The following is a 21,355-nucleotide window of genomic DNA, read 5'->3' as shown; positions in this document are numbered from 1 at the left end:
AAAAAAATAAAAAGGGAACGAAAGACCAAAGAAGGATCGAGGGTATTTTTGTCATTCAATCGTTCAGAAGGTAGTGTGGAGGCAAAATGGGTAAGGTAGTGGGCAAAATTGGGGATTGTAGCTTGTTTCTAACCCTTTCTAGTGGACTTGGCATTGTCCGTCTCCTTCGAAAGCATCGATCACCCGACATTGGCTCGTGTTCTCCGAGGACATGGGGATCAAAAGAACAAAGGTATTCGACTCTTCATCTCAACGTATAGTTGTTGAGATGATTTTCGTCATATAATATGTTACAAACCATTAGTGAAAATATCATCATATTATAAAAGTTGTTAATGCCTTGATTCAGAATCTTCAAGAATCAGCACTTATGATTATGATTTATATCTCAATGTTTTTCTCCCTCGATTAATGCATTAGTGCCTCTACAAACCGCACTATGCTTGTCCTCATGGCATGTAATAATCTATTCATCGTTAATTTCCCCGTATCAAGATAGCCCTATGGTTGAGTCCTCTTGGTCAAGCATTCTTAACACTCTCACCGATATACCTAATCAATTGCTTCTAGACATATAAACTTCTAATCGTTTGGATTTCTCGGCTCATTGATTTTTACGGTTTAAATTATTGACCTCTCTTTAGAATTGACTTCTATCAAATCTAAGCACGACTACACTCCTCGTATGCTACCGGACATTCGAGACCATTTATAATATCCCAACATCCAACATCAAGGCCTCGTGAGTGATGAATAAGCGAACACCGACTCTATAAAATCACCAATATGATTACTTAAGTATTTCTCACGTAGATTTCATGGGTGATCAATAAGCGAACACCAGTTCTATAAAATCACCAATATGATTACTTAAGTATTTCTCATGTAGATTTCGTCTCAAACGTAACCAGTCAGATTGTTATATATAATATTCATTCAAATAGACACGTGAGCTGTGGCTATACTAGGCATTATCCTCTCCAGAAGTGTCGAAAGTATCGTGTCGAAAGTGTCGTGTGTCGAATGAAGGTTTTAAGAATAATATGGTGAGGCATCGAACACGCCGAGTCCTTACTCGTCACATAGTTTATCAAAAGATGACCTGTTGAATTTGATTGGGTGCTCGAACAATTCAAAATCGTCGGTCCTAACACAAGTGGGTCCCACTTAATTTTATTTTTTTTTTTCCGATCAGTATTCGGCACATCGTTCAAAAAAAAAAAAATGGACGTGTTCCGATGAAATCTCCGAAGACTCCCTTTGACAGTTTGACTGTACAATCCTTCCCCGGGGGCGTAACGTAAACATCACAGGTGTCCTCCGAATAAAGAAAATAAAACAAAATAAAGGGACCAAAAAAAAAAAAAAAATCCTACGCCCAATAAAATCAAAAACGTGCTGGATCGAAACACTCTGAGACTGATTTGACCCCAAAAAAAAAGAGAAAAGGAAACACTCTGGGCTGGGGCCCACCGTACCAGAGTCTTTTTTAAAAAAAAATTCAAAAAATCACGCCCCCAACAACGACAACTCATGAAAGTCCAAAAACCGCTAAAAGACAAAAAAAAAAAACCTCCCGCTTGACAACTCAGCACGCCTCTTATTTCTGAACAGTTTTGGAAAATTTCACATCACCCGGGATTTCCGTAATTTTTTCTTTTTTTTTTTTTGAAATTTCCGAAAACCGAATCGAAACCGGAGACGAACTTCCCGTATATAAACCCAAACCCCTCCAAATTCTCCCACCAAATCTCCAGAGAGGAAAGAAGAAGAAGAAGACGAAGACTCTCTCTCTCTCCGTTCCGGCTTCCGCGATTCTTCGTTCCAGCATCATGTATCGCCAGCCCGCGTCGGCGCAGGAGGCTGCTCGGCCCCCGGCGGAATGGAGCCGCTACGAGGACAAGCTCTTCGAGCACGCGCTGGTGGCGGTCCCGGAGGACTCGCCCCACCGGTGGCAGTTGATCGGCGATCGCCTGAACAGGCCCGCGTCGGAGGTGTTCGAGCACTACCAGCGGCTGGTGGAGGACATCGACGCGATCGAGTCGGGGCTTGTCGAGCCGCCGAGCTACAGCGACGACCCGGCCGGCTGCCGCCAGATAGACTTCGAGACGAAGCCCCGGTTCAAAGAGGCGGAGAAGAAGAAGGGCAATCCGTGGACGGAGAATGAACACAGGTGATTAAGAGATGCCTCTAGTTGTTCTATTGAATTAATCTTTTTTTCTTTTTTATTTGTTGCGGCGTTTTTTGTTTTTTGGGGGGGCTCTGAATTGCTTTTCTGATTTGGGAGGTTAGCTGCTGGAGTCATGCAATTCTTCAAAATCTGATCTTTTCTGGTTTCTGGTCTTCTTTGCTGTGAAATCTTGGAAATAGGCTAAGTTTTTTGGAAACAGCGACTGGTATGTTTTGCCTTGTTGTTGCTTCGAAAGGGGCATCTGTTCTTGACGTGCTTTTTTAGTTGCTAATGAATTGGGAGAATTTGGAGAAAAAAAGGTTGAACCCTAGCTAAGGAGTTTGGGGTTCATTAAATTATGGGTGTTTAGATTTTCATGTGTGTTTTGTCTAAGTTTGGAAGTGAAGGCCTTCACAATTATTTTCCCTACAGAAGAAATTCAAGCCCTTACCTTTGCTATTTCTCTTGGAATTGGGTGCTAATTGGAGTAAACAGTTCTTGTTTGGTCTATTTCGTCTTTTGAAATCCAAAGTTTTGCTTCGACACGCATATTTGATGGAAATATGTTGATATCTGCGTATTTTTGGAAGAAACTACATGAACTAAATACAAGCTCAATGGATCCTATGATCTTTGTCAAAATTTTTGTTTTTTTGTTCCGAACGCTTTTGCTAGGAACTGTTTCGATACCGGTAGATCTGCTTCATTTATCTGTTTTATGTCGGTCTAAACAGAAATTCTAAAGATAGATTGTGTTGTATGAAAAAGCTGACAGCCGGCGAGCGTGCAATGTTGTTTTTGGGCAGGGCTGATGGTTTGGCTTAATTTAGTTCCGCGCCCCTGTAGGTTCAGAAACTGAATTGAGCGGTGAAACGATCATGACCACAGGCGCCTTGGTGTCCTTCTGTTATTTTTGAGCTCTGGTGCAAGGACACTGCCCGGTTTCACTGCTAGACTTAGAAATTTCTTTTACGCCCGAGGTGTTTGTATAAGAAAGACAAATCCGTTGCCAATTGTCTCCTGGAAAATTGGAGATACTTAGAGCCGTAGCAATGTTAAAGAATGTTTGCACTTATTTGATCCCTGTCCTTATAATAAGATCTGGTGTTTGTTGCTCCGGCAGGTTGTTTTTGCGCGGACTGCAGATATATGGCAAGGGTGACTGGAGGAGCATCTCGAGGCACTATGTCCACACAAGAACACCGACTCAGGTGGCTAGCCATGCTCAAAAGTTCTATATGCGGCAGATGAGTATGGGGAAGAAAGAGAGGAAGAGAACCAGCATTCACGACATCACCACCGTCGACACCCCCCCAGTACCGGCATCTGTTAATGAAAGTTTCAACCCTTCTCAAGCGGGTAATGCGCAAGATGATCCGAGTTATGATTTTCCACAAGCCAGCAACTTTCAGCAGATGCAACCTCTTCAGCCAGCGCCTTTCATGAATCAACTGCCTGAGCAAGGGGGAGGGTTGACAGGATACGGAAACTTAAACTATTTCTTGTGAAGTGCCAGCATGGAAGTTTTGTATATAGATTAAAGCCAGTATAAAGTAGGAATTCATTATAGATTTAGAGGAAAAGGGGGTATACGTACTCTTTCTTTATTTCAGTTCATGTTGAATCATGTTCTGAGTCACTTTTGAAACGCAGTGAATTTAGTGGGAATCAAATCTATTTAGTAAATTATTAATTGTTCTCGTTCTTTCTTGTGGATGCTTCTCCTATAATGTGGAATACTCGTATGGATCTCTTGTTTCTATATTTCATATTCCTGAGCAATCCCATGTACGAGAAAGGATGCCGTTCTGTTCTGAAATTCAGAGTCATCGACTATATTACAACTAGTTTTTATAGAGGGTTTATATATTTCAGTGTCATTGACTAAAGTAAATGGGATGATATCATTAGGTTTCATTGCTAAGTTTAAGAAAATTTGTACTCGTTCATCGTTTGATGATCGAGATGTATTTCGAAATGATTACGTAATCGAATACCATGCATGTCATTATGTATAAATGATTGCTTACGCTTGCGGTGGATTCAATAGGATCATTCTTGATTAGACCTTGACCTCGGTCACAAAAAAAAAAAAAAGCACCATCCCATTGTACTCTCGCACGAAAAATTCATGTAACCTGAGAAAACAGCGGGACTCTGCATTCGATTATCACGTGCTTTCCGAGGCCTCTGTTTCAGGCTTTGGTTGCAAGTCCTCCCTTGATCTTCTGAATGGTGGAGAGGTCAGTCTGGAACGACTTGGCTGAGATGCCATCATCAAGCCCTGTGGTGAACACAGAAGCAGGAGCCGACACAGTCCCGGCATTTGCACTCCAGAATGTAGCCCTTCTGGAGCTTCTGTGTAAAATGAGCTTATTCGTTGTGTCGAATGTCGACCAACCCCACCTCGAGGGCCCCGCCGACGATGAAGAGGAGCTCAGCCACCCCGGGGGTGCATGTGGGGAGGTTGACACCGAGCCACCGGGTACTGGAGTATCGCATACTAGACGCTCTGCTCGTTAAGGGCTGGGAACTCAGCCACGTTTGCCTTCTGTCCCATGGAATGTCGTGGGGGTTGTCCTACCTAATGAGGCCTCTTGTGCAGGCGTACGTGCAGAAGTTGCCCACGGCAGTGGTCAGAAATCCATGGTGGTATCTGCATCCCAGCTGTTGTGGCCGGTAATGTGGCCAAGATGAGGATCGCTGCAACGCGCACTTCAAGCTTTTTAGAGTTAGGGAAGGCCTTGATGAGAAAATTTGTTCATGGAATTTTTGGAAGTCAAAATGCTTCGATTGCTTATGCAGTTTCAGGGTTCATTTCGAACTTCCTGGGAATGGTTCAGTAGTGCGTAAATGAATCTCTTTTAATAGGACCATCGGCACGGTCGGAGATTTCTTTTCTTCGACATGGCGGAAACTCGAGCGATGGCTGAAGGGAAGCCGAATAAGCAATCGGTAATCGACTTTGCTGTTCCTTCATCTCCAATCGCCACCAAGTGGTGCAGCCTTTGCATTTAGTGTTAAAGTTTATTTGCAAAACAAATAATAAAGTGCGTTTATTTCGTCCAGCATAGGAAATTTAGGAGGCTATTGTAGTCTTCCACGTAGACAAATGAATAAGTGCGTGCAATTATTAGGCACATTTAGCTCTTTGCACGGTGTCGGATAATATTTGGCATTAATCAATAATATTTTTACTTTAGTTTAATTTAATTTTTTAAATTTTGAACTGTTTTCTTTGAGAGATCATAAAGAAATATTGGAATTGCTCTTTCATATTCTCATCGAAACTTTGTTGTATTACGAAGGATATTTTTCGGATATCATTAGCAACGTTATGGAGCAAATAAGTTTTTAAAGAGAGTGTTATCAAGCCTCAAAGTCTGATTCCATTTCATCCCATTCCCGATGATATTTTTCAACTTCTAATCCACGGGAAGATAAGATCAGACAATTCATGTGCCTAACGACGGCAACCATGTCGGTTAGGCGAGCTTGAGGCATGTCGGCACGAGGATGATGCAGTTACGAGCTCGAAAAAGTCCTAGGATTATTTTTTATTTATTTATTGTGAGCTGATGGAGCAAAGCTGGCTTGATTGCTGTTTGAGGATTGATGATTGGAGTCTCAGGTAAGATGATGGCTATGTCCTTCTCGACAAGTTTTCTTCACTCGTCATTGTCCTTTTTCTTTCCCAGTGTTACACACTTTTCGGAACTTTTCACGTACTAAAAGTTTTGAATGCAGACGATGTCGGCTGAGATCTTCCTTGTTTTACAAAGCTTAAAAGTATATGTGAAAATGAACTTTTATCAATAGAATACAATTCCTCGCTATAATTTCATCCCATGCCATCCTCTCCCCACTTTCCTCCTCCTTTTTCTATTTTTATTTTGCTGAATAAATTTATAATTTTTTGAATTCTTTTGACGTTATTTGTCTATCAATAATCTTTTATTTTCTTCTGCTCATGATTTCTTTCCCTTTTTGAAAAGCTCGTTTATGACCGTGTTCCCTCTCTTCAATTGCTCATGCAGTTTCAGGATTCATTTCTAACGTCTTGGGAATGGTTCAGCTGCGCGTAGATGAGTCTCTTTTAACAGTACCGTCAGCGCGGTCGGAGATTTCTTATCTTCGACGCGGCGAAAACTCGAGCGAAGGCTAAAGGGAAGCGAGGTGACCAATCGGTAATCAACTCTGCTGTTCCTTCATCTCCAATCGGCACCAAGTGGCGTAGTCTTCGTATCTTGTCCACGGAAAGATCCGATCAGTTAATTCATGTGCACTCAATGACCGACGACCGAGCCAGTCCGGCGAGCTGGTGGCATTTAGGCTCGAGGAAGACGGAGTTACAACTTACGAGCTTGAAAAATCCTGGGATTTTTTTTATTTGTGGTCTGATGGAGCAAAGATGGCATGAATTGAATAGCTGGTGTTCGGGGAGTCTCTTGTAAGATGATGGCTATGTCTTTGACAAATTTTCTTTGCTCATTTTTCTCCTTTTTTCCTATCCTAGTGTGCATGAAATTACAACCTTTTCGAAACTTTCACGTACTAAAGTTTTGAAATGCAGAGGATGCCGATTGAGATCTTTGTCGTTTTATGTGATATGTTTATTAAAAGTCTTAAAATTTGTCATTAAAGTGCAATTAATTCCTAAAATTTTCAAAAAGTGCAATCAAGTGTTAAAACTTGTCAAATTGATGCACACAAGTTCTTCCGTTAACTCTGTCCAATTAGCCTAACAAAAAATGCTGATGTCTTGTTTTTTTATTATATTCTCTCTCCTATGTGGCGCAAACGTGATTAAAATAAGAAAGATAATTTCAAAAGAACAATTTAAATTTGATTTTTAATATATTAATTAAATTAAAATTTTAAAAATAGACTAAACTTAGAAAAAGAAAAAGAAAAAGAGAAGAAACCCAGCAGCAAAACCAGCGAGGTCCCCTATAAGCCCTCGTCGTACCCTGGCCAACGGTAGGAGAGGGCTTGTAGGCCCTCCCCTAGATCCGGGCGAGGGTAACGGGCCTTGGCCCAAATCAGATTTTACCCTTGCCTAGATCATATTGAGGGCTGCTATTGGCATCGTGGTTGCCCCACCCCAACCGGTGGCGACCCTCGGCCGAATTTGGGCGAGGGCTAGCGACCCTCGTTTGATCCGGGTGAGGGTTGTAACCCTCACCCATCGTCGGCCAAGGTCGCTAACCACTAGTTAGTCTCGGTTGACCCTCGCCGACCTTCCGACGATGGTGGGGGTGATCGCGGCGAGGGCCTACGGGGGCCCTTGCGGGTTTTGTTGCTTTTTATTATTATTAAATTTAATTAATATATATTGAAAATAAAAGTTGGATCAAAACGACTTCGTTTTCCATTTATCTTTTTTTTTTAGCCAGGTTAGCGCTATATAGGAGAGAGAAAGTAATAAAAAATAACACATTCATTTTCCGTTAGTCTAATTGGACAGAGTTAACGGAAGAACTCCATTGCATTAATTTGATAAGTTTTAGAATGTGATTGCACTTTCTGAAAGTTTTATGACTCAATTGTACTTTCGTGACAAGTTTTACGAATCAATTGCGGTTCGAAAAACCGTATTTCTTGGAAAGAATCGAATATACATGATTGCATTTCTCCGAACGAAACGAATATTCTCTTTTTTGTTAGGGGCTTGGACCGACTTATATGGGCCGAATATGACAGAGCTTAGATATGTTCTCGGCTTGGCCTAACCCATTTATATGGGCTAGATCCGACAGGCCCATATAAGGTTTCTTCCGTCTTTCGGACTTGACCATCACTATCATCGGTGAAGCTCCGACTCTCTCTCTGCAACTCAAGCATATTCGATTCTTTCGAAGAAATGCAGCTTTTCGAGCTGCAATCGAGTTTTAAAATTTGTCATGAAAGTGTAATTAAGTCTTAAAACTTGTGATATTGATGCAATGGAGTTCTTCCATTAATTCCATCCAATTAGACTAACAAGAAAATGCTGACATGTCATTTTTTATTACTTTCTCTCTCCTACATGGCATTGACATGGCTAAAATAAGAAATATGTCATTTTGATCCAAATTTGATTTTTAATATATATATTAGTTAAATTAAATGTAAAAAATTAAAATAAAAATTAAAAAATATAAAGAAAAAAACACCTAACAACAAAACCGGCGAGGGCCCCTACAAGCCCTCGCTGCCATTGCCCCCACCATCGTTAGAAGGCCGGCGATGATATGGTGAGAATCGGCCGGTTACCTTGGCCGGCGGTAGGCGAAGGCCCGTAGGCCCTCCCCTAGATATGGGCGAGGGTCATGGGCCCTTGTCTATATTGGATTGAGGGTCGTCGCTGGGTGGCCCACTCCACCGGCGGCTACCAGATTTGGACGAGGGCCGGTTACCCTCGTCTAATCTAGGTGAGTATTGCAACCCTCACTTGCCATCGGCTAGTGTCACCGACCATTAGTCGGGTTTCGGTTGACCCTCTCCCTACCATCATCAGAATCTTCCGGCGATGGTGAGGATGACGACAACGAGAGCTTGCAAGCGCCTCATTGGTTTTGGTGTTGGGTGTTTTTTTTTCCTAATTAAATCTAATTAATACATATTCAAAATAAGAATTGGATTAAAACAGTGACGTTTTAGACTTATCTTTCTTGCTTTAGCCACGTGAGCGTCATGTCGGAGAGAGAAAGTAATAAAAAATGGCACGTCAGTATTTTTCATTAGTCTAATTGGATGGAGTTAATGGAAGAACTCCATTGCATCAATTTGACAAGTTTTAGGACATGATTACACTTTCTGAAAGTTTTAGGACTCGGTTGCACTTTTGTAACAAGTTTCAGAACTTGTAATGCACACATCCCTTGTTTTACATAGCGTAAAAATATAAATAAAAATGAACTTTATCAATAGAACACACAACTCTTTGCCATAATTTCATCCTATGTCACCCTCTCCCCCTTTCCTCCTCCTTTTTTTTCTCTTTTTTTCTTTTGCTGAATATATTCACGAGTTTTTAAATTCTCTTTAAATGTTATGTGTCTATCAATAATCTTTTATTTTTTCAGCTCAGGATTTCTTTCTCTTTTAAAGGATTAACACAAAACTCCATTTGAAAAGCTCGCTTCTTTTTTTTTTCCCATATATTTCATAGGACAATCTCGCGTTTTGTCTTTAACGCATATACCAAAAGTTATAAACTTTTTCAACATTCATTGAGTTTGGTATATTTAGGTTTTTATAATGATGAAATTCAATGCTTACAACATAATATCTAGATGCTTTTTCTATCAAAACATGGAAAAATGACATATTACTTCTCCATTTTGCTCTTTTTCGTCGGGGGCTTGGACCGAGGTCATACGGGCCGGATCTGACATAGAGCCCAGATATGCTCTCGGCCCGGCCTGACCCATTTATCCAAAACCCACAGTCTGCCCTTTCGCTCACTCAGGGTATCAAAACGCTCTCTCTCTCTCTCGCCGCCGAACTCCGCCCCACCGTCGCCGGTGATTCCTTCAGTCTGATTTTGACGTCCTAATCCTTTCTCCCTATCTCCCTCTGGACAACACCGTTCATGTTCCCTCTCTTCTCCGACTCACCCGACTGCAGCTACTGAAGGTTTCTTCGGTCTTTCAGACTCGACCGTTGCTATCATCGGTGAATCGGTGAAGCTCCAGCTCTCTCTCTGCAACTCGAGCAGAAGTGGTACAACCGCGAGGTCAGCTACCATGTCGTCGCCGAGAAGCCCTTTTTCTTTGTTGGCCTTGTGTCGCCGCTCGACTTGTGGCTGCTATTGATGCTCTATTTATATGGGATTCTCGCACCAAGCCCCTTTTCTTTGTTGTACTTTGCAGAGTACGGTGAGAATTGAGAAAGAAAAACAGAGGCTACGATTCAGGACATGGTTGGCCGAGTCCTCTTACTAACCGGCATCGGCGCACGCACGCCAACCGCCCTTCCAAATTAACGTCGCCACCGTTGTCGATCCCTGCTCAACCACCGGCAATCGCTAGCATCGGTTCTAGCGAGGTTGTTCGAGAGGCCCTTTTTCTCGTTTTATTGTTTTCACTAAGGGTAATTCATTCGCCTCTATATTGAACATTGTAGTAGTTGAGATAGAGGCCTAAAGTGGCGGATTTAACTTTAACTCGTGCTCTGACTTCCATGTCGACCTGCTCGAACGCGTTTACTTCGACTTCTTCAAGGATGGGTGGGTTGAAAAAGAGTGTTTCTCTGACCTCTGCAAGTGAAAGAATTACTACTCTATTTTCTTTTAGGTTGCTTGGAGCTTTTGATTCAGCTCTTTAATCTAGCTAGCTAGCTGGTTTCATGATGCCACATGCTTTTGCCACATTTATAATCTTTATCGAATGAGTCATTCTCTGTTTATTTTGCTCAATCCTGTATTTCTTTTGCAGGGCGGGAGATAGAATGCTTCATCTTCATCAGAGCATTGGGCTAAGTGGACACCGAATTACCCATTTTGTGCTTCCAAGAGGAGCAACAGCTGTGACTGATACAGCAGTGAGATTCTCGATGGAACGCCCGGGTTGTTGTAAGGAAAATTTATTTGCTTCTCATTCCACGCATACCTCTTCCTCTCAAAGCTTAGCTTGCCTGGCATCATCAGAAGGTCATCAGCCTTCAACCAGGTTATTGTTCGTCCCTCATGTTATCACTGTTACAATACACCTGTTTTTTCTGCATCATGACACATCTTAGTTTACTCCTTTGGCTGCAACATGGCTGATGGAAATATTGTTCGCCAAAAGTTCTCTTTTTTTTGAGTTAGGAGATACTCCTCTTCCTTTTTGCCCCTCAGCTTAAAAACAGAAGCATTCGAGAACCATTAGGAGAACAATTTAAGCACTATCTCAAAGAGCCATTGGCATTGCATATTGTATCATGATACTGAGATAACTATATCAGATACTGTTTTATTCAATGTGGTAGACTGGAAATTTATTGGAAAAGAAGGTCCCATTATATTCTGGAAACTCTTTCTACTCCATGAAGCTTTCTTCTATCTGCTTCTCTCCGAATTATTTGGAGAAGAGGAATCACTTTCTAAGATACTTTTCGTCACTTTCTAAATTCATAATCCTTCCCAAGTCTTTTCTCCCTACTACGATTTGGATGTGGTTGTTCTCCAACAGGTTACTTAAAGTCTTTGTGTTCAATTTAAATTTTTCTCCTTTCTAGTAAGATCTTATACGACTCTATATTTAACTTGAATGTATGTTTCTGTATGGTTAAGGAAGGACGACTTACCCGTCCATGGATTATGCGAGAAGATAGTTGGTGTGCTAGGAGGAGGGCAACTGGGGCGCATGCTATGTCAGGCAGCTTCTGAAATGGCCATTAAAGTCGCTGTGTTAGACCCACTAGAAAGCTGTCCAGCAAGTGCAATTGCATACGATCATGTGGTTGGCAGCTTTGACGACAGCACGACAGTGGAGGAGTTTGCAAAGAGGTTTTATTATGTACTAGTTATGGAATTGCTTTAATGCTTTTACAAAAGAAGTGCTTGATTGATTAAAGCATTACTCATGTAGTCTCTTTCTTCGTGGTAGCAGATGTGGAATTTTGACTATCGAAATTGAACATGTTGATGCTGCCACCTTGGAGAAGCTTGAGCAACATGGAGTGGATTGCCAACCTAAAGCCTCCACTATTCGTATTATCCAGGTTACTTTTATTTTACAGTGATGTGGTGAATTTAATTTTCATTTAGGAGACTGCATTGTTTTGTGTTTCCGCAAGTCTTTTATTTGTCAATTACGATTCTGTCAGCTGTAGATTCAGTAGCCTCGATGATCAACATGCAGATTATGGAGCTGCTAGAATTCTTTAATGGGCACTCTTATCTAGGAGTCACATGACATATGTTTGAAAAATCTTGTGGTATCTCCACTAGAATTGGAGAAACTTACGATGTCTCATGTTTATTCTAGACATGGATACATAAAGGAGCTATTAAAATTATATCGATGCATAGACAGCAACTGAGTAAAAAGTATGTCAATAAGCATGACAGAACCAACATATTGTGCTTCTTGAAAAACTTTTGAGGATGGCTTTACCTCATGTGCCATGTCAATGCAACAAAAACTGAAAGAACTGTGGTCCCCCAGGTCTGTCATCACCGCGTATGTTTTCTGGAGTGTGTTGTGTTTCATTAGCTTGTGGGGAGGGAGAACACATTTAACATCCCTCGGACTCTTGAGGTACATAGACTTTTCCTACTGTTGGACCTATTGGAAATTGAGATTTTGCTAAGACCTTTGTTGTTTAAGAATGAGGTAGGAAGGACTGGTTACTGGTTTTTCTGTGCTCCTCATCCAATTGTAGATTAGCTATATGCATGTTAAATTCAATTGCATGAGACATGAAATCGTGAGAAATTATTAAAAAAATCTCTCTCTTAGGATTCCAATATCGATTCCGGCAAAAGTTGAGTCAAGTAGTGTAGGTGAATGATTGCATACGTGCATCGTTGTATACCAATACTACGGACGTGTGTATCGTTAAGATATGAGATTTTGGTTTTAAGCGTTGCTTCTTGTAAAACAAAAGAGTCCACTGATGTATGCTGTATTATTGGGCTGGGTAACTTCTAGGTGTGCTTTAAAGCAGTTCTTTGACACTCTACAAATTTGTTGATGGGTTATATTGTACTTGTTTGAATCGCAGAGAAGATAAGTTCGGGTTTGCTTTAGTCTCTCTTTGGATCATTGATTTTAATTGCTTGTTATTCATCCCTTCACAGGTGAGTAGAGATTTTTGGTCTACAACAAGGAGTCTTTTTCAAGCTAGTTCCTTGTCATAAGAAGTTCCATCGACCGTAGCAGGCTTTCAATTTCCTGACATTCCGTTGTAGTTTAAGTGGAAGTGCTTTGCCCTGACCCAGATTTGTGCTCTCTTCCAGGACAAATATATCCAAAAAGACCACTTTTCCAGACATGGCATTCCACTTCCAGAGTTCATGCAGGTTAGTCAATTTCCTTGATGTTTCTTGGACCTGCAATGCGACCTGGACATTGGCATTCTAATTCCTCGTGTTGACATGAGAATTGGCTGAGACAGATAGATGATCTTGAAGGTGCTAAGAGAGCTGGTGACCTATTTGGCTATCCGCTGATGATAAAGAGCAAACGACTAGCTTATGATGGGCGTGGAAATGCTGTTGCAAAAACAGCTGAGGAGCTTTCTTCTGCTGTGGCTGGTAATCATATACCATCTCTTTTCTTACCTCTTCCTTTTGTGATTCTTAGAGTTCCCTCATTTTGGAGTTACTCTCCATTTCTTGTGTAGTTTTATTCGAAGATAGAAAGCCTTTTTGTTAGCTGGATATTTTCAATTTCTTAGGACATTTGGTGACGTGACAAGATGAATGATTTTGTGAATTCCGTACATTCTTTTTGTTTTTCTTATCTCGTCACTGCGATGGTACCCTTTGATATTTCAGACCGTAGTCTTGCATTCATCAGTCTGCACGTAGCTGGTTGAATTTTACTTTCGATCTTCATATTCTGCAGCTCTTGGAGGTTTTGAGCGTGGACTCTATGTTGAAAAATGGGCACCCTTCGTAAAGGTTTGCGTCTCATAAGTATCATTATCCTTATTTTTGTTATAGCTTATTTTATGGTGTATTTTCCACCACCTATCAACAAATTATTCAACAGTTATCCACTATTCATGGATTGCCTAGACATTGCCAATTAAGGGGGTTTGTATACGCTTACATAGGATTACTGTATTTGACAATTGTTTGTGTTATTTATCACTAAGAAAAACAATGTTTATAGTCTTTTTGTCTTAGTGCACTTAAGTTATGTACGTGACAACTCACACTAGGTCTCTCCAGTATTTCTTATGTTCTTACTGGCGTGGTGGGATTATACTTTTTGTAGGCAATGATGGCTAACACAACTTCCATGGGAGAGGGGTGTTTTATTACTTTTTTAAGTCATTACCAAAAATAACTGTGTTATCTTGAATCTTATTGAAGGAGCTTGCTGTCATTGTAGCAAGAGGAAGAGACAATTCTGTCTTGTGCTATCCTGTGGTTGAGACTATACACAAGTAAGTTTATTGTCTGCTATAGCTCGGGGTCATTTTTCTTTGATGGTTTATCATAATAGTAGACCGTCTCCTTTGAGGCTGGATCACCTGAGCTACTGTGGGTATTATACAAGCTTTTGACAGCTTGACCCTTGGCAGAAACTATTTACTCATTTCACTACATTTCTTTCAATTTTAGGGAAAACATATGTCACATTGTTAAGGCGCCTGCGAGTATTCCGTGGAAGATCCGGAAACAAGCTACTGATATTGCATACAAAGCCGTTAGTTCCCTGGAAGGTGCTGGTGTTTTTGCCGTTGAATTGTTTCTTACTAGGGATGGCCAGGTGATTGGGGTCATCAATAACTTCCTCCACTGTTTATTCTTACTGCAAATTGCCATGTCTATCCTACTTACGTGCTTTCAGTTGGCTTTTAGGTCTTGTTAAATGAAGTGGCTCCTAGGCCCCACAATAGCGGCCATCACACAATTGAGTCTTGCTACACTTCTCAGTATGAACAACATTTGCGAGCTGTTATTGGTCTTCCACTTGGTGATCCGTCAATGAAGACTCCTGCTGCTATCATGTACAATATACTTGGTGAAGAAGAGGTTCACTTTTAGGCCTTTCTGATTTTGGAATTATTGCTTTGCCAACTAGACTACTTGGCTTTCATCTTTCTTTCGTTGAGTTCATTAAATGCACTTGACTTAGCCGTCCATCCCAGACCACCATACACTCGCTGCAGACACGCAAGAAGCATGACAAACAAGTTCTTCTGTATTTTACTGCCAATTTACTTAAGAAGCACTTAGTGCTGCACTTGTAGCTTGGTTGTGGAGATTAGGGCTTACACAGTGGACTATTCTAATTATAAACATGTGGCTGTTTTTATCGTGTCATGTAGCTATTATATATGAGGACTGCTTTTATGCTGTCTCACTATCGCTCTAGATGCTAATAGTGATAGGTTTGACAAAGTATTTATTGTGCTTAGGGAGAACAAGGCTTTCGTTTGGCTCATCAGTTGATTGGAAGGGCATTGAGCATAAAAGGAGCTGCAATTCATTGGTATGATAAGCCAGGTCAGATGATCACGAAGAAAAAAATAAATAGAGCCCCACAACCTTCCCTCCTACTCTCTCAGTCTCTGCCAGTAATTAACTACACGTTCTTATTGGCGCTGTAGAAATGCGTAAGCAACGGAAAATGGGTCATATTACTATCGTTGGCTCCTCAATGGGCACTGTGGAGGCACAACTAAATGCTTTGCTAAGTGAAGAAGGCAGCGATTGTCAATCAGCAGGTTAGTTTTTTATTCTGTCCTTCTCGTCTAGAAATAGCCCTTTGTTGGGTAGAACATGGGGAATTTCTTTGTCTCTTTTTTATTTATCTCTCAAATATTGTCTTCTAGCTGGTCCTTTCTTTCATGGAAAGTGATAGAAATACATGCAGACCCCCGCTCACAAAAATATCTTAGAGGTACAGGGTGTGCTTTGAAGTTTAATAGTAACAGCACTTTGATAAAGGATAGTGTTCTTGGAGACGCAAGATCTTGCATTAAAACCAATAAAGTTTGCTTTTCTCACGGTTATGAGTTGCATTCCTTTGTCTCATGCCCTAAGGAAGCTAAGGGCACTCATGATAACACTGCTGCTTGAGAAATCAACTTATGGTTAGAAGTTGATTTTTCTACTTTTACTCGGGAATAGAAGTTATTTTTCTACTTCTACTCTAGAAGTTGATTTCTGATTATAGAAATTCGTTTGGTAACGGTTGAAAATTTCTACTTCTAAAACATTACTAACAAAAAATCTTCTATGAAGAATTATTGTCAGCCGCTAAAAATTTTTTACTTTATTTTTAAACTTTTTAAATTTCTTTAAAAAATAATAATAATTATTAAAAAAATATCTTTTACTTTTTAAAAATAAAAAAATTGTTATTTATTTTTTACTTCGACGGCCGAAGACGGCGATATGGTGGTAGCAAGCAACGATGGGTGGTGGCCCGCGGTGATTGGTGATGGCGATGGTCGGCGTTTGTCGTCGGCGGCGGCTAGTGTCGGTGGTCGGCGATGGGCGGTGACGGAAGTTGGCGGAGACGGGCCCGATCGAAAAGAGGGTGAGGGCGTAATGAAAAAAATGTGAGCAATAAGTACTTTGTGAGTTTTTTTTTTTGTCCAATAAGTATTTCTTGAGTTGAGAAGCTACATTTTTTAACTTCTCAAATTGGGAGAAAAACAACTTTAGAAGTGAAAGTGAATATGCACTTCAAAAGTAAAAGTTTTTACCAAATAGATTTTTGCTTCAGAAGTTACATTATCAAATGGATTTCTACTCCGGAAGCATTTCTGGAGCATAAATTCAGGCTTTTTTTCAAAATATGGTTAAAAAAAGAGAATTACCAATTTATGTGATTTTAAAAAAAATTTACCCATTTAGGGAGGCGCACCTCCCGTAGAGGTGCACACCCGTTATTTTTTTTTGCTTTTTTTTTTGTAGTCATAAATTTATCTTTTTTAAACTTTTTATCTGTTTATATTTATGATAACGGGGTTTTTTTTTTATCAAAAATATGGCTAAAAAAAAGAAATTACCAATTTAAGCGTTTTTTAAAATTTTTTTACCGATTTAGGGCATGTGCGCCTCTATTACAGGCCATATGGGTGAGCGGTTTCGGGTTCCGTACGGGTTCCACTTGAAACCTAGTACCTATGCGTCGGAATAGGTTCCTCATTTTTTGAAACCTATAACCTACCCTGTCACGGGTTCTAGGGTACCCGAGAACCTATCAATTTATTTTATTTTATTTTTTCATTTTTAGTTAAGCAAAATGAGAGTGAAACCTAAAAAATTGTTTGGCTTCGGATTATACACTCATTATCGGACGCTACAAAACATTGTAAGATTGTGCAAAAACATATACCAAGAAAAATATAAAAATTTATTTCAAGATTTAGGATCCTAGTTTCGGGTTCCGGGTTCCGGGTTCTAGATAGTGGAATTTGGAATCTACCCATTGAAACAGGTTCCTCAATTTTTGGAACCTGGAACTTACCCTACATACCTTGAAACTTGGAACCGGACCGGATCCTACGGGTTCCAGTTTTAGGTTCTCGGTTCTACCCGGAAAGTTTCGGGTTCTCGGTTCTACCTTGGAACCATGCTCACCCCTTAACAGGCCACATGCCTTTCATACGGGCGCACAAGTCATCTTAATTTTTCTTACTTTTTCTTTTTTAGCCGCACATTTTATGTTATTTTTTTACTTTTCTTTTTCTTTTTATACTCTGTGCATCGCAAGCCCGCGAGCCCCGTGCGGTCGCCGTGGCGTTGCCGCCGTGTCATAGTCGTTGTCCGAGTTGTCATTGAGTAAAAAAAAAAACGTTATTATAAATACACAAATAAAAAAAAAGTACAAAAAAGACTCTTGGGCGCGGTTGTGGCGGCATGGGGCTCACGGGCTTGCGGCACACAAGGGTCCTTTTTGTACTTTTTTTTTACAATATTTATAATAACTTATTTTTTTTACTTGGCGACGACTACGACGACACGGCGACAACTTGCGGGCATGGCGGCGGCACGGGGCTCGCGAGCTTGTTGTGCACGGGGAATGTAAAAAAAAAAAAAAAGTAAAAAAATAACATAAAATGTGCGGCTAAAAAGAAAAAGGAAGTAAAAAAAATTAAATGGCTTGTGTGCTCGTATGAGAGGCATGTGTGCCTGTAATAGAGGTGCACAACTACACATGCCCTAAATCATTAAATTTTTTTAAAAAACACATAAATTGGTAATTTCTTTTTTTTTAACCATATTTTTGAAAAAAGCCCCGTTATTATAAATATAAAAAGAAGAAAAAAGTTTAAAAAACATAAATTTATGGCTATGAAAATTAAAAAAAAAAAAAAATAATGGGTGTGCGCCTCTATGGCAGGGCGACTTGCACTGTGCGCCTCCCATGGAGGTGCACAGCTTCAAAGAGGCACACATGCCCTAAATGGGTAACTTTTTTAAAAAATCACATAAATTGGTAATTCTTTTTTTTTTAACCATCTTTTGAAGAAAAGCTCTAGAAATCTACTTTTAGAAATGTTACCATACACACCTTAAGAAAGTAGATCTATCTCTATACAAATGCCGGTGATTGCACTAACAACCGAGCTCCATATTACAACATCTTTAGTAACTAAACTGCCTATTTGAAAAATTCTCAAAGCAAAAAGGATCACATTTGCACTGGATATAAAATTGTTTCTGTGCTAAATGGAGCTAATGCCATTGCTTTGTCATGATTATTGACAATGTCATTAGCTAAATGCAGTACAACTGCGTGTTGGGATTATAATGGGCTCGGACTCTGACCTTCCTGTGATGAAGGATGCAGCAAGGATACTAGATGCATTCGATGTGCCCTACGAGGTTAATTATGTTCTGATTATATGCTTAAGATTACATCATTGAGCAAAGAACTTACATGCCTAGCAAGAATTGAACTTTGAATAAAAACTTTGCAGGTGAGAATAGTTTCAGCGCATCGAACCCCTGATGTGATGTTCAGATATGCTTCCTCTGCTCAGGAGAGGGGCGTTCAGGTTATTGTTGCTGGTGCTGGTGGTGCAGCTCATTTGCCAGGCTAGTTGTTTTATGTCCTGATCAATAGAACGTTGTATGTATCAGTTGCAGTTTTACCGTTTAAGAAACTCTGCCTTCTGTTTCAAGGTATGGTGGCTTCCCTGACTCCATTACCAGTTATTGGTGTGCCTGTTCGTACTTCTGTATTGGATGGTCTTGACTCACTTTTATCGATAGTGCAGGTACTTCTTTCTCTAATTTCAGTAAAATTGGTTCTCGTCACTGCCGAAATCGGTTTTTGATGGGAGCTGTGGTCCTTGATTAGTTTAAGATCCGCCTTTTATGCTACAAAATGGTAACTTGGAGAAGGTTTTATGTCCTCCCGGAGGATAACGTCTTCTGACCCCTCTCCCGATCACGGCGTACAAAATATTTTTTTGGGTGGAGTACAATGAAATACATGGCATTTTGCGGTCTCATGGGCGTTTTGGTGGAGGTGACATGGTTCTCTTAGAGCAGCGAAAATCTGTTAGCCTCACGCCTGTGTTTGTCATGCTTCATTGCAGATGCCGAGGGGTGTCCCTGTTGCTACCGTGGCAGTAAATAATGCCACAAATGCTGGTTTGCTAGCCGTTAGAATGTTGGGAGTTGGTGATCCAGACCTACTGGCTAGGTTGGTATTTCTGTCTCACTTTTGAGGATGCGCGGTTTGCGATTGTAACAGGAATAGATGCTCTAATGTTGTCTTTAGCGGAATGGTGTTTGTGGTGAAATTGGGTGAAATGCATAGGTGCTGAGTTGATCTCCTATTTTTCGCTTAGCGCAGAATGAGCCAGTACCAAGAAGATACGAAGGAAGATGTCCTGACAAAAGCGGAAAAATTGCAGAGAGAAGGTTGGGAATCCTATTTGAATCCTTGACGGTTTTGAAGGTCCACCAATTTTGGTAGTAATGATTGTTTCTGTCTTGTTGTAATTGGGACTTCTTATTCAGTCCCAAGGTACATGTGGATCATTGCCATCTATAGGACACTAAATAGTCAAATGAAAAGCATGGTCATTCCCAATGCATCTTCTCCCCATAGAATTGATAATTTAAGTGGATGTAACATTAGAAGTCATTATCAAAATCATGCTTGATGACGACACATCGAATTGTTTTAGTAATAAAATGAGCCTTCAAACTGGGTTTTTGATCGGTCACTGTCGGCCGCAATCGCCACCACTCGCCTACTGTCCTCCTTTGCCAATCACCGCCCACCGCTGATCTCTATTGGCCATGCCCATTGTTGCTCACGACCACCGCCACTTGCCATCACCGGTTGTTGCCAGTTGTTGACCAATGTCTATCGCTGACCGTTGTCCCGCTGACCACGTCCTCTTGCTGTCAACCGCCGATCGTTGCCCCACGCTGTCGACTACCGATCTCCGATCGTCAACCATCGCTTTGCCTTATCTCGCGCTATCAATTGCTACCAGACCCCGCGCTGCCGACGGTCGACCACTGATCATCGCCCCACCAACTGTTGACCATCGGCCATTGCCAATCGCTAGTCATCGATCATTGCCTGTCGCTGCTGATTGCCATCGCCAGTTGTTGACTCTTGTCGACCACCACCACGACCATTGTCGCAGCTCGCCATCGACGGGTTGTCGTCTTCGACCGTCGGAATAAAAAATAAGTTATAATTTTTTATTTTTAAATGGTAAATAATATTTTAATAAAAAATCATTTTTAAAATAAATTTTAAAATTTTAAAAATGAAATAGAAATTTTTCGGCCACAGGCAATAATTTTTTATGGAATATTTTGTCTTAATAATATTTCATAAGTAGAAATTTTCAACCGTTACCAAAGTAGAAAAAACAACTTCTACTTCTGAGTAGAAGTAGAATAATCGATTTACGGTCAGAAGTTGATTTACGAAGTAGAAGTGTTGCCATACATGCCTTTAGTTTTTGCTAATCTTTCCAATTGTCACTCATATTCTTCCTAAATGATCTTACATATGTCTTCCCGCTACATGAAATAAATAGAACAATTATGGATTATGCATGATTTGTATTCATTGTATTCGTGATGCTAAATAAGTTGATCTTATAGTGACAAGATGTAATTATTTGACTTAAATGAAAAAATTGAGAAGAGAAATTGTTTTCGGGAACGGAAATTTTATGTAGTTATCAAGCGCATTTTTATTTCGAGAATAGAAATTTCGTGCGGTTACAAAACGCATTTTGGTTCTTTAAAGCTCGTCCAATAAACAGAACATAAAAAAAAAAAAATTGAATCGGAGTCGTTGCCAAACGCGCCCTTCCTTTTTCATGGACGATGTTTCCAACTTATTATTGGAGGAAGCTGTTCTGTAGCAGATTGACAGCTTGTTGCACAAATGGTGTTAACTACATTGAATTTTATTCATATCTATCTTTTCCATCTATAAATGGCGTTGTCCGGAACAATCATAGTCCATGTGAAGAATTTACCGCATCAAGCGCGAGCTAACCTGCCTTTTGTAGCTTTTGGGGATATGTGGACGAAAA

General features: G+C 40.4%; 2 protein-coding genes across 2 annotated transcripts; both read left to right on the top strand.

Moving 5' to 3' along the window:
* The first annotated feature begins 1,743 nt into the window (after positions 1–1,743).
* On the top strand, positions 1,744–3,932 carry LOC115755748 (transcription factor DIVARICATA). Its single transcript, XM_030695279.2, has 2 exons — positions 1,744–2,173; positions 3,294–3,932. The coding sequence occupies exons 1-2, from the start codon at positions 1,833–1,835 to the stop codon at positions 3,676–3,678; spliced, it is 726 nt and encodes a 241-aa protein (XP_030551139.1). The 5' UTR covers positions 1,744–1,832; the 3' UTR covers positions 3,679–3,932.
* A 5,729-nt stretch (positions 3,933–9,661) lies between these two features.
* Positions 9,662–19,880, top strand: LOC115755742 (phosphoribosylaminoimidazole carboxylase, chloroplastic-like). Its single transcript, XM_048284422.1, has 17 exons — positions 9,662–9,829; positions 10,591–10,824; positions 11,430–11,645; positions 11,749–11,860; positions 13,101–13,163; positions 13,259–13,397; positions 13,711–13,766; positions 14,184–14,257; positions 14,436–14,583; positions 14,676–14,849; positions 15,236–15,323; positions 15,428–15,544; positions 18,562–18,659; positions 18,755–18,872; positions 18,960–19,054; positions 19,379–19,485; positions 19,639–19,880. The coding sequence occupies exons 2-17, from the start codon at positions 10,604–10,606 to the stop codon at positions 19,730–19,732; spliced, it is 1,920 nt and encodes a 639-aa protein (XP_048140379.1). The 5' UTR covers positions 9,662–9,829; positions 10,591–10,603; the 3' UTR covers positions 19,733–19,880.
* The last annotated feature ends 1,475 nt before the right edge of the window (positions 19,881–21,355 follow it).

The sequence above is a fragment of the Rhodamnia argentea genome, chromosome 8, assembly GCF_020921035.1.
Source record: "Rhodamnia argentea isolate NSW1041297 chromosome 8, ASM2092103v1, whole genome shotgun sequence".
Taxonomy (NCBI): Eukaryota; Viridiplantae; Streptophyta; class Magnoliopsida; order Myrtales; family Myrtaceae; genus Rhodamnia; species Rhodamnia argentea.
The sequence above is the reverse complement of the archived record's forward strand: the minus strand, read 5'-3'. Positions and strand labels throughout refer to the sequence as shown.

Coding starts and splice junctions, on each gene's coding strand:
- LOC115755748 (XM_030695279.2), top strand. CDS start 1,833: ATGTATCGCCAGCCCGCGTCGGCGCAGGAGGCTGCTCGGCCCCCGGCG. Junction 2,174..3,293: donor TGGACGGAGAATGAACACAG/GTGATTAAGAGA, acceptor TTGCTCCGGCAG/GTTGTTTTTGCGCGGACTGC.
- LOC115755742 (XM_048284422.1), top strand. CDS start 10,604: ATGCTTCATCTTCATCAGAGCATTGGGCTAAGTGGACACCGAATTACC. Junction 18,873..18,959: donor TGGTGCAGCTCATTTGCCAG/GCTAGTTGTTTT, acceptor TTCTGTTTCAAG/GTATGGTGGCTTCCCTGACT. Junction 19,055..19,378: donor CACTTTTATCGATAGTGCAG/GTACTTCTTTCT, acceptor GCTTCATTGCAG/ATGCCGAGGGGTGTCCCTGT.